At 43.1% G+C, this 13,260-nt stretch overlaps 1 protein-coding gene across 3 annotated transcripts in view; it reads right to left on the bottom strand.

The window, feature by feature from the left end:
• STAB1 (stabilin 1) overlaps nt 1–13,260 on the bottom strand; it is a 94,375-nt gene that overhangs the window by 52,842 nt on the left and 28,273 nt on the right. For all 3 annotated transcript variants that reach the window (XM_067568074.1, XM_067568076.1, XM_067568075.1), the window contains exons 17-27: nt 12,243–12,323; nt 11,762–11,920; nt 10,014–10,076; nt 8,856–8,957; nt 7,163–7,249; nt 5,223–5,334; nt 4,294–4,474; nt 3,891–3,984; nt 1,992–2,150; nt 909–1,004; nt 360–455 (exon numbers count right to left, since the gene is read on the bottom strand). In XM_067568074.1, the coding sequence (XP_067424175.1) occupies nt 360–455; nt 909–1,004; nt 1,992–2,150; nt 3,891–3,984; nt 4,294–4,474; nt 5,223–5,334; nt 7,163–7,249; nt 8,856–8,957; nt 10,014–10,076; nt 11,762–11,920; nt 12,243–12,323 (1,230 nt within the window). The remainder of the gene's footprint in view (nt 1–359; nt 456–908; nt 1,005–1,991; nt 2,151–3,890; nt 3,985–4,293; nt 4,475–5,222; nt 5,335–7,162; nt 7,250–8,855; nt 8,958–10,013; nt 10,077–11,761; nt 11,921–12,242; nt 12,324–13,260) is intronic.

The raw sequence follows: 13,260 nt of genomic DNA, 5'->3' as shown, positions 1-13,260 counted from the left end.
CAGGGTACTGTATCAATTCTGATGGAAAAGCAGAGGGTGGAGTGCTAGTTGGTATCCTACAGTGATCAAGAGAGCTGTCACTACATCTTGAACAACAACAATATAGCAGGGATCAAACTATTTCCCCTATCCCTTTTCTCTAATTCATGGGACACGTAACACAAACAGACATATGTATTTCTTAAATTTGGTGCTGAAGTTTCAAATTGGACAGTTCAATACATCAGTCAGGATGGAAAACAGAGAGGATTCAAACCATTAGCTGTTGTCACCTGCAGATTTTAGCACAAGTCAGTTCAGCTACTGCAAACATCGTTTTTCTTTGAGTTAAAAGAGAAGAATGTTTACTTTCTCCCTACCTGTAATACATCTCCATAACATATAAATCCATCTCCCATGTAACCAGGAGAGCAAGCACAGGACCGATCCCCTCCTCCAAGAGGCTCGCACACAGCCTGTGAAGACAAGAAAATGAAGGATTACTGTGTAATAAAAACAGACACAGCACTGGTCAGTGTTAGCCACTCAAATGTGGCAACTGATCTCCAAATCTCCCAAATCCCAGGGTAGGGCCTTAACTGAAATGCCATCCTTCCTCTCATGGTATCCTCTGCTGAAATAGTAGATTATCACCATACTCCTAAGACCCACCCCCTACCTTCCAGAGCAGCGGGAAACACAGGAGTGTGAATAAATAACATAACAAATGGCCACAAAGCCTTTATGCTTAGTCACAAGTAGATGTGATTATTGCACAACAAAGGAGGACATGGTGCCCCAGATTACCAGCAGGTGTATATTACCAAGATCCACCAGAGGCAATGGAGCTACAACAAAATATATCCACTGGAGATCTGCCCTAGTATTCTTTCCCATGAAGGATTTTGGAGAATTCTCCAGCTACTCACCAAATCATGGCAGCCACCATTGTCCAGCTTGCAAAGATTAATTGGGTCACAGTTATAGCCATCACCAGCATAGCCCCTCTTGCACATACACTTGCTCTGAAAGTAGATGAGAGAGGGAGGAGCTCCACTACAGACCTATCAGAGTGTCCCAACTGCACAACTAATGCGGTTCCTCTTTCAATGAGTCTGCACTGGGTTCTATTTTTCAGTTAGTTTTAAAATGATTTTCTTCTCAGAGTTGATGACAGTCCCTGGAAAGTCTGAAACTGAAATATTTCTTTACCAGGATGTTTCCCTCTGTTACGGTGCACACACTGGTTTATTATTATAGGATTGCTCATGAATACAGACAGCTCCAGCATGCACTAGTTTGTTATTGTAAGGTCTTCTCAGGAATGCTGATTTACTGACTTGTTTTAATTAAAGAGAAATTAACAGAACAACATGGACTTTGCAAACAGATGAAAGAAAAATATAGGCCAAATATTCTGGGCTTGCCCATCTTGAAGGTGGTTAGAGAGAAAGAAAATTACCCAAATGGATGGCACCTTTAACTGCTGTAGCTCTTCAATGTATTTATTTTATATTTTATCATTCCACAAACCTGCCTCCACATACCAGTTGTTTGAAACCAGAAATCACAGGACCCAGGGGCCCTGGACTCCCTGTGGCAGGTCAGACCAACAGTCCATGAAGCCATGCTTCTCACAGTGCCCTTTGCCTGATGCTTCAGGAGAGTGAGCAACCTGCTCTATTGCCTTTGGCTAGTTGTGCAATGCTGTGTGTGGGGAAGGATTGCTAGAGAGATGTCTGTGGGGAGTGCTTTATTAAATGAGTCCTTGCTATTCAAAAAATCCCAAGTTTTATTGGTTACAAGTATTCCATTGAGTCTTACTGTATAGGAACAAATTTTGCTGATTTGACGGAGCCAATTTCTTTCAAACACTAGTCAAGTGGGCCTTGCTCCTGATGTTCCTGGAGAAACAAGAATTGCTGCTCCTAGGAATTTCAGACTGCTGCAATGTGCCACAGATAGCACGTGCCCATAAATCTCAGCAATGGACCAGTTAATGTTGAATTTACCTGTCCAGGTCCAACAAAGCTGCAGTCTGCATTGATGTGGCAGCCCCCTCTGGTCTCCAGCACACAATTGTCTATAGCAACACAGGCTTTTCCATCCCCAGTCCAGCCCTTGTTACACTGACAGGTAGCAGTACCCGGGCCTGTACTGGTACAGATGGCCTGTGGGCAAAAGCAGAAAAGCAAATTAAACTCAAATGAAAACAAATTAAAATAAAACCACTGAGGATGGGAAACCTTTCCAGAACGCAATGTAATGAACTGGCCAGTGCACATTTTTAACAGTATCTCTATACTGGGTGGAATCAGAACCACTCAGCTAAGTGTCATAGCCCTTATACTGCTAACAGAGATTCCCTTTGAGCTCAAGTGGTAGGAAACTGATTTTGGAGGACAATCAGAGCTCTGTCCTCGCTGTTGCTGCAAAACTCTGAGTACCCATTGTCTGTGTAACCCACCCAGTGTGGTGCTCACTGACTGAGCCACAGACAGAGGTTGAGGAGTCTGTTAAAGACCTGGCTGCAGCAGTACTGGGTCATGGATCAAAGATCCGGAGGACCCAAATTCAATCCCACTGCCGACCACCCACCCATAGGGCAGTGTTACACCTACATCCGCAAAACCCCAGGAGGCTGCCTATGTGTAATAGCATGTTATATAGCGCTACTCTCTGGCTGTTATATAGCGCTACTCATCAGAAAACAATTCTGATCAAAAACCAAGTGGAAGAGAGTCAGAAAGACTTAGTATAGTATCAGGAAAAACCTCTTAATCCATTGTAATTCCTTCTGCAACTCTCCATAGTTTCATTCCTATACTTCACCACCCTAACATGAAACCATGGGAAAACCAAAAAAGTGTGGGGCCTCTATCTAGATATATAGATAGCCCCATCCCTGCAGTATCTGAGAGCCTTCAAAGAAACAATTAAGCAGATTCTTGCTCAAACCACCCAGATCTTTAGGTTTGCAAAACTGGGTTGCAAATCTTGTGAGAACTGGTGCTTTTATTAGATTTCATTTTTCATTGCCAGCTGGGCTGGAAATGATACCAGAGGACCTCCCCCCATGACATTATGGCATTTCCACTTCTGGCTTCTTTTAGATGTGTAGAATGCAGATTCTTCAACCTCTCTAAAAGGTTCAGATTCAGGGAGTGGGGGAAAATTCAGGTCTGTTTTTATTGTCTCCACACACTGGGTCTTGCATAAAACCTGGGATGAATTTTATGGGACCTGACTCTAATTGTTCCAAAGTTGGGGGGTCAGGAATACTTCCATGGAGAAATCCTATAGAATGTACTAACAGTGATGAAACCAATAGGGTTCTATAAAAAATTAAAATCACATAGGATTTAATAAAGAATGATACCCTTTCTATAGCCATTCTGAGCCATCTTACAGAACTTCATACCAGGGACATAATTCACTATTGAATTAAATAGGATTTTTTCATAAGGGAAAGGAAGATCTCCCCAGGACATTCCAGCCTGACACAGGCAAAAGAGCCTGTAGGTGAGAAATCAAAGGTCAGAGGCAGCTGGCCCTTCTTAAAGAGACCCATCCTTCTTTTGCTCCCACTCCCATCTGCTTCTCCTTTATATGATCTAGTTGCATTCCCCACATTTAAGTTTATAAAACATGATTATGCTTTGCTCTACTGTAGCACTGTCCATCCATAGGCATAAATGTGCTTTACAAACATTAATTTGTTATTCCTCAAGTCACCACTGGGAGGTAGATGTTATTTAATCCCAGATCACAGAAGGGAAAAAGGAAGGAACAAGCAGGTCACAATGTGTCCAAGGCCAAACGAGTCAGTGGCAGATCTGGGGATAGATCTCCTGAGATTTGGAGTCCTGCTCTAACCAGCAGCCCATATTTCCTCCGTGTTACCCACTCACATTTTCTGAACAGCCTCCTCGTTCCGGCTTCCTACACAGATCAATGGGCAGGCAGGAAAACCCATCCCCTTCATAGCCATCAATGCAGATGCACCTTAAAAACCAAGCACAGAGAGACATGAATTCCCAAGCAGAGAACCGCAGCAAGGCAGAGGGAGTCTGCTAGCACTGCCCCATTAAAATTCAGCAAAGAGCACAGAGAGGAGGATTGCACAACTTAGAGACACTGAGCAGATTTGTTGATGCTGGGATTTTCTACTACAAAGATGTCTACATGGCATACACAACCACACATTTATTTTACTATTTATATTACTGAAGTCCCATTGTGCTAGTTGCTGTACAAGCACACAGTGACACAGCCACTGCCCCAATGTAGACCACCACCCATGTAACTAAAAACCTTGCTGTGTTGTTGAGGCTGCAGACTGCGTTCTGGTGACAATACTGAGATGCAGATGGGCCACAATTCCGAGCGGTCTTGTCACAGAATTCCCCTGTGTAGCCATCTTGACATGAACGGGACTGGCACACTCCCCTGCTGCCTGGCCTGTTATCACAAATTCCATGGACGCAGCCGCAATCTGTCAAACACATGGAGAAGAATCGGTTGCCGTGTCAGCTGGCAAACTCCTGCACAGGGAGCACTTTTTAGATTTTCAAATCTCTCCTTACACCAAATGACTGTCATATTAGTTCTCAATTCTTAGAAGTCACGTGGGAGACATTCCCGCTTTTCCTGAAAATATGCCTAATGGAACAGATTCTCAGCTGGCGTAAGCTGATGTAGCTCCATTGATTTCAACGCAGTCACTCCAATTTACACCAACCATGGATGTGGCAAGACGTTCTTATCATTATGACTAAAGGGGAAAAAGCTTTTACACTAATGGAAAGAGACATTCAAAACCATCTCATTCAAACCCATCAATGTTAAATAATCCTATCTGGGGCTGGTAAGCAAGGAGGACAGCATTTTATCTTCAGTCACTGGACCTCATTGCCCTCATAGCACTTAGAGATGGAAAAGATTTATTGGGTCATTCCCTCCTGACAGAGATGGCTTTGGATCAAAATCTTGGATCCAAACACTGCTGAAGGGTTCCAAAATCTGGATCTGAATTTTTCAGTGGACCCCATCTCCATCTCTCATACACTGATCTGTGCTTTGTCTACTCCAGTACGAAATGACCCAAACGAAGGGCCTCCCTTGTCCATAGAGCACCCTGCTAGGAAAGGTTTCACGTCTACACTCCTGCACCCACTTCGCTCCGTCTCTTGCCTGCCATTTCCTGTAACCCATCAGGATTGCTTTCTCAAGGAATTACAGACCTTCATCACAGTTCTCCCCATGCTTGTTTGGGTTTGAACAGATGTGGCAGGCTATTCCTTTGAAGCCGTCAAAGCAATTGCAGTTGCCATTCCCTTGAATCCCATCACTACACTGGAAGAAAAGCAAAAAGAAAACTGAAGTGAGCAAGGTGGAGGGAAATGATACATGACAGACACATTAATATCTAGTAAAGGAAACGTCACAGGTTCCAGAAAAGCATGGAGGATTGTGAACCATTTTAGGAACAAGAAAAAAACCACATAGGCCAACACAGTCCTGGTGACCAGAAGCAAAAAAGCTTCTGTTGTGACTTAGTGATGGCTGAATGTTGAAATGATAGTTAAATTGAGATACCAGCTGAAAAACCTCTTGGGTCTGTAAAACTGGGCTGGAAATCTCATGTGAACACACTCAATTTTTTGGAACTTCCGCTTTTGGTCCAATTTGCAGGCAGAAAGCATGTGGAAAGCAGAAGAGAAAAATGGACCAAAACTTTTTCAAATATCAGAAAAGATTCAGTTCAAGTTTTAGATGAAGATTCAAGTCTGCTTATACTTTACATAAGCCGTGTGACCCGTGTCCAGTGGGAATAAGATGAGTATGTAATAATGAAGTGAGTTATTTACTGTACATTCAGAACAAAAACAAAAAAAGTTGGTAATGGTAATAGAAGATACTGCATAGTAGTCAGTTCCAACAGATCTAGTGCCAAATGCCTTGTAATATTTTGTATTTGAGCTCCAGACAGAGTTACTGAGACAGAAAACACACTGACAATACCATTTGGAATTGCAGCAAATGAGCACACATTGTTCTTCCCATGGGGTTTGGCTCTGAGGATTATTTTGTTTAGAAGGATCAGCCCTGAACATATATTAATCCATAGCCTTGATTGAGTCTTCTTCCAAAAATCAAGAAAAGTTACATCTGCCTATTGCATGTCAGACTAGGATATCTGTTATGCATACAGATGTACACCGTCCTTGTGAAAAACGACGCTCAACAAATGAAATATTAACTGAGATTTGGAAAGCACAAAGGCCTGCAAATGTGAAGTTTAGTTCCAACAGCAGCCATGACCTGTACTGCAAATACATACAGTACTTCATTTCCACACAGGGCATCATCAACTTGTATACCGTCATATACGCACATAATGTGGTTGAGTTATGGTAAGGGCGGTAGCTATCGGACATATTTTGCTCCAAGTTACATTGGTATAAATCCCAGAAGAGGCATTCATCTCAGTACAAGACACTGTGATGTGTGTAGCTATTATTTTGTTTTCTGTCTCCAGGAGACAGAAAGAAATGCCTTGCTCTTCATCTGTAAGATTTTCTGCCTTGAATTTTCCTCACAAGCCTGTTCCTTGGCCAGACAGGCAGACATCTCACATTTAAGGTGCAGTATACAGAAATCCATAGCTATGTATTGCAGAGACACTGTTTCTACTTTCTCTAGACTATAAATGATTCCTCTGGTCAGGAGAGAAAAAGGCAGAGAAATAAGCAAAGACAACATTTATCCACCCTTTAAAATGGAGAGCAAGAGTAAAACAATTAAGATTGTGCATCCGACGAAGTGGGTTTCTGCCCACGAAAGCTTATGCCCAAATAAATTTGTTAGTCTTTAAGGTGCCACAGGACTCTCGCTGTTTTGCTAAAAACAGACTAACACGGCTACCCCTCTGGAACAATTAAGATTATGTCCCTTCCTATCCTTGGTCTATACCCAAGTTTTGTGCTTTCTCTTTCTTTGGCTTTTGGCAAAGTTGAGCACAACACTGATAATTTCCATGTTTGGTGCGAAGGGTGTGAATCCCTGGTAAGCACTGCCACTTCAACGTACGTGACCAAACACCCCAGCTTCCCACTAGGCATTTGAAAAGGCTGCTATAACCCAGCTATGGATCCAACATAGTGGGTTTTGGTGCACTTACATTCCCCCTGCCGTAGCACGGATTGGAGAATCCACCAGGGCATGGCGTGCAGTCAGGACCAAAGAATCCTTTGCAGCACCCAGACTTCTGAAAAAGACATAACACTGGCACATCATATGGAGTAGTGTAGTGTATTAAACACCATGCAACAAGCATTTGGTCTGAACTCAGACCTTTCCCTTGCACCTCTCAATGCTCGGATGACAAGTCTGTCATCCTCCATTTGCACGTTTTAAATTCAGCTCTTTCTCCAAGTTGTGGTGAATTAATTAAAAGGACTATCTGATCTGGATTCTGAACTATGCCTCCAGTATCCCCCACACCTCCATTTTCCTCCCATCAATACCCTATTACCAATCCAATAAGTTTTTTCCCCCAGCAAAACCTATTTCCCTCCTCTCCTGCCCATGAGATGGATTTGGGGGCTCTGGGTTTTTTATTGTTCTGGGCCATTTCTGCCCTTTGTCCATCCCTGCCATGGGCTGCATCATTTATGAAGGCGAATGCTTCTGCAGGGTCGCATCAGAGAGCTAATGGGGTTTTCTAATGGGAGCACAAGAAATGGAAGGCAAACGTTTTACAAGATGTGCACATGTCAGCAACTTGCAGGCAGCATGACGTCTTTAGCCAGGAGGCTGCCTTCCCAAAACACCTGATAAGGTTTCATAAACAGAATACGATCAACCGTGCTCTCTCAGCGGCATTGTTTCCTTTGAGATATGTGTGGGGCTCTCTGGTAGAAGATAAGCTGTCGTAAACACCATGCTCTTTGCTATGGAGTTTCCTCCAGCTCAGCCAATCCCATTCAAGGTGGCTTGTGCAGATTTAGGCACGCAGCTCCTATCAGCACTCAATGAGGGAGTCATGCCAATCAATCCTCACGTGGGCTGCTGAATATTTGCCACTAAGAGGGAACTTCCCCAGTCAGCACCGTCCGCCCCCAGTTCAGTGGCAAGACACAAGGCCATAGAGACACTTTGAGCTGGGGGTGTGATTCACAACTCGAGGAGACATTCTTGCACTCGCACTGATCGAGCTGATCTAGCCCACTAAAAACTGTAGTCACAGCAGTGGGATAAGCTAGCTGTGCTGAGTATGTACCTGTGGCTTCAGACGGCTGTGCACGGGGGTGGCTAGCCCCTCCTACAGTTTGTGCTGCTCTTGTTATACACCATTTCTACGCGTTAGCTGGATCAGTATGTCTCCTTGAGCTGGGAATCACACCCCCTGCACAAAGCAGATTGCGACCTTTACAGCAGGTCTATTCTGCAGTTGGGAGACGGGACTGAAGCACGTTTAGACAGATCTGAGCTGGCTCTGACATACCTGAGCTAGCAACAAAAGCAGTGAAGCCACAGGAGCATGGGAGATGGCCACCTGAGTGTATCCTCAGCATCCGGGCTGGGTGGGGCTAGCTGTACCTCCATCCATGCTTCACAGCTATTGTTACTCGAGCTAGATTAGCTCAAAACTAGCTGGGGTACGTCTACACATGCTGAGCCACACTTCCTTGCAGCGCAAACAGACCCTTAGTGCAGGAGCTCTTCCTCACCCCTGCCATTTGCACTCCAGATGAGAACCTCACCGTTCAAGGAGTTAAAGGCAAAAAACTCTCTTTTAGCTGAGTCAGGAGAAGCCAAGTTAAGCTCCCTGGAAATGGAACGTGCACTTGCATGCTGTCCATCACACTTACCACAACAGTTTGATTGCAGTACCTGGCACAGCCCTTTTTCAGGACGTTCAAGCCTAACGGGTCATGGACATAGACACATTCACTTGGAAAGATCTCCTGAGCCTTCGGAAATGAAACAAGGCATCAACACAATAGTCATGCTCATACGTTTTCCTGTCTCTTGCTGCAAAGGGTAATTGTCTATCACTGAGCTGAAGAAGTTCATGAAAGAGTCAAGGTGAACTAGATATCATTATGAGAGCCTATTGTACTGGAAGGCATACAACCACTTCCTCCACCTCACAAGAGTCCATAAACCAGACCCTCGTGATGGCCATCTCTTCTGATCTTGCAGCTTGTGCTAAGGCAGAACAATGCAGTTATTAAAAAACCTGGGTCACAAACAAGTCTCTGTTGTTTGGTTAACAAGCCAACAATGCACATGATGGGAGCAAGTTAAATTGTTACCATTCCCATAAAAAGAAAGCTGAGAGGTGGAAATAATCCCTGGGTTAACTCAGGTGACTTCAGAGGAGTTATTCTGGGGACAAACTTGGCCCCAAGATGCCTCTGACTTCACCAATTATACTTAGAGCACAAACCGACGGCCAAGATTTTCAAGTGACTAGTGAGTTTGGGTGGCTCTATTTTTAGATGTCCAAGCTGAGATACCTTAAAGGGGCTTTTCTGAGGATCAGACCCCTCTGAGGTGTCTAAATGTGGGCACCTAAATATTGAGCCACCCAAAATCACTGAGTTTTGAAAATCTTAGCCAAGCACTTTATATCCAGGAACCACTTCCAACCTGCTTGAGACGACCTCTAGCCACTCTGCCTGTCAGAGCCAGGTGAGGACTCATATCAACCTGCCAGACTCAACACATGCCAGTCAATCTGCCTGAACCAAAAATGAGCTATGTCCCACCCACCAAGAATCGGGCTAGCACAAGTGCCCCACATCACAACAGGTTTACTGAGCTTTCCAGTGACCAAGATCACACGTGCATGTTCCATGAGAGGAACAGAAACATGGTTTGGGTAGAATCAAGCCTGGGGAATCCTTAGAGTGGCAGTTGATTAGCAAGTTGAAAAGTTTATCAGCACTCTTACTATGCAACTGCACAGTGCCCAGTACAATGGCTGCTACCATAATACGAATCAACAACAACGAGGTATTTACCATTTCCGTGCTGTGACGTGGGCAAACGCTGGTGTTCAGGGCCCCACAATCAACACAAGAGCCCTGTTATAAAACCAAGAGAAAAAAAGTCTATCCCATAAGAGTATTTACATACATACACACTCACACACAATCCCATTTTATGCTCATAAACGAAGAGCAATTCAAAAATATTGCTTGTGACCAAGGTGAGTTTTTCATTTAAAGACAAATTGTTTCCCAGATAATTTCTGTGTGATCACATCTCAGAGTGCTGGGAGCTACACATGCATATCTCTGTGAGATAAGGACAAGCCACTAGGGCCTTTGGCTAGTAGATATTCAATTTGTAGCTGTGTTGGAAAGCACTAACAGTTAATGCTGCAGGTCTCATGATACCAGAAGTAATGTGGAATCTTATGTCACTTCTGGGCCATTACTGGGGCCTCAATCCAGTACTGAGATGCACACAAGTGGACCTCAAGCCTGTGCTGGCCCCCCCCCCCGCTTCAGTGGAGCTCTGTGAAGCATACACATCCAACAGCTATGGCCCAAATGTGGGACACAGGGTGTGAAAAACACCCAGAATAAGGGCCACAAAAAAACCTATTCCTGCAGGAAATTTAACATGCTACGAAGCTCCTTCCTTCACTGTAAACAACTCTTTCTTTCCATAGTCTCAGTGCAGAGTCTTATTTCACATGTAAATCGTTTTCAACAATAGTAGCAATGGGGCACCAAATATGCGTGAAATGTAGGGAATTTGGGACTGAAATGAGGGATGCTGGAGAGGTTTGCTGTATGGGACAAGGAGAATGTATGCATTTCACTGCGAGACCAGAGCTTCATACAGCATTTGGTCTGTCTCTATGTGCTCCTGCTGTGACTTCAACGAGACAGCAGCTAGTTTCTTGAAAAAGTGCCACCAAGAAGCACTGCAAAGCCAAAGGGCATTTCAAAAGATTTAGTTTTCATAAATAAATAAAAATCATTCAGTTTTTATAGCTACTGCTCAAACAGCTGTGACTGAGCAGCAGCTATCTCTATTTTTTCCAGTCCAAACTAATAGGAGACAGAAGTTGAGAGCCAGGTGATGAAGCATTATCAAACTGATTGGCAGCTCTAGTGTAAACAGGAAGGATTGCATCTAAAACAAATTCCCAAATAATAACCCTCTGAAAAGCTAAACTTCCATTCTGAATCATGGATATTTTGGGTAGGGGGGAAAAGTGCAAGTCTTAGGCCACGTCTACACTTAGCACTTATGTCAGCAAAAATTTTGTTGCTCAAGGGTATGAAAAAAACACACCTCTGAGCAACATAAATTTTGCCAACATAAGCATTCGTGTGTACAGCACTATGTCGGCAGTACAGCATAGCTACTGCCGCTCGTTGAGCTAGTTTTATTATGTGGATCCTGTCAGCAGAAGACGGCTACATGAGTGCTTTTACAGCGGCACAACTGAATTGATACAGCTGTGCTGCTGTAAGCTTGTAAGTGTAGATATGGCCTTAGTCTTTTGTCAAAAACAAATTCCTAAGAGAAAACAGAGGACTTCCCAGCAAAGTAGTGTGGAAGCATTAGCAGAAATGCTCACAGCACTTACACTGGCTAGCCATGAAGGAAGTCTAGTGTCTAGGATCACAGTAGGCGTAAATTTAATTCGTCATGTGAGAATACACAGACATACCTTGTGTGCTCAATTATAGTCGATCTTAGATTTTTCTATAGCACCCATTGGAGGAAAGAATGGAAAAACTTGACTTACTGCTATGATTTTGTGCTGTTCTTCATTGCACCTGTGAGGCAGAATGGGTATTATCAAAGGAGGAATGAAGATGCCATCCAAGGTATGAATGATTCCATTAGATGCCACAATGTCCCTCTTGTTTAAGGGAACCCCAGAATCACCCAAGAGAATTCTCCCCTGTTACAAAAAACAAAACAAAATCAATAATCTAAGTCATTCCCACTCTTAAACAAACAATTTAGAGACACAAACTGGTACGTTACAATAGGCAGTCTCTTCAATATCAACCACACAATATCCATCTTTCCTAGTGGAACTCGCGCATGGGACAGGAGGAGAGAATCTATAATAACTTTAAATAAATCTACTATATTAAGCAGAGGACATAGGCAAGTCGGTTTGAGTAATAAAGTTCCGTTCCAGCTGCAAACTTTCGCAAAGCTTGGAGTGTTCATATTACCGATTTGGTTCAAGCCCATCTCTAGTATGTGGTGCTTACATCCTCAGTGATATTGATGGTCAGTATCTGGTTTGCCATGGTTATAATCTGAGGCATCATTGTCAGCTTCTCCACAGTCACCTAAAATATATAAACAAAAAGAAGAAATGCTATAAAAACAAACTGAAGGAGAAAGAGCCGCATGCATTTCAGAATCACTACAAAATCCCCTCCTGAAACCACCTTTGAAGAGTTGACTTTAATATTTAAACTTTCCTCTACAAAATACATGACTAAAAGAGTAGTCCAGTGCATTGTATTAATCATATGCAACACCCAAAATAAAAGCAACCGTGATGGTATCCTTTTTCTTTGTGCATCTCATATGTTACAAACAAATGTAGTTGCCAGGATTTTTTCCCCTCTTAATTAACATAGTTGCAACCTGATCAGCTCAGCCTAGCTAAGGGTTGTCTAGAGCATGTCTGTAAAATATAAAAATAACGGCTTTCCCTGAACAGAGAGACCAGGCTGCTGTAGCACAAATCATGTTGGAAAATGGTTGTGGTTTGCACAGTTCTTTTCTTAACCTGGACAGGTTTATAAAATGTGGAGAATAAAGGAAATAAGTCAAGAACTTCGTGTTAACAGCTCACCTAGCACACATATCAACACTTTCTATGGATGCAGGAACAGCCATCTAAAAGTAAATTCACACCCAGGAATAAGGTACTCATTAAAAGGCCACTGAAGTCAATGGAGATTCTCCCATTGACTTGTGTTTTGGACCAGGCCTTATCTGAGCTGATGACACATAAGTGTTAGTTGTGCTCAACAAAAAAAAAGGGGGTCACATTAGTATGCTCTCCCCAGGTGAAATTCATGCCCTATGCAGAGCTCTTGCACAAAGTACCATGTAAGCTCTATATTGCAAATAATACAGCCTTTCCACTAAACCTGGTACTACTTTTTGCTAATCAGAAGGATAACACAATAATACATATTTATTCAAGCAGTTATATTGTTACTGAGAATCTTAATTTTTACTTTTTTATTATGTCAGAAAGTGGTGAATGAG

Source organism: Emydura macquarii, unplaced genomic scaffold, assembly GCF_026122565.2.
Source record: "Emydura macquarii macquarii isolate MOO-44397 ecotype Brisbane River unplaced genomic scaffold, CSIRO-AGI_Emac_v2 contig_2846, whole genome shotgun sequence".
Classification (NCBI taxonomy): domain Eukaryota; kingdom Metazoa; phylum Chordata; order Testudines; family Chelidae; genus Emydura; species Emydura macquarii.
The sequence above is the reverse complement of the archived record's forward strand: the minus strand, read 5'-3'. Positions and strand labels throughout refer to the sequence as shown.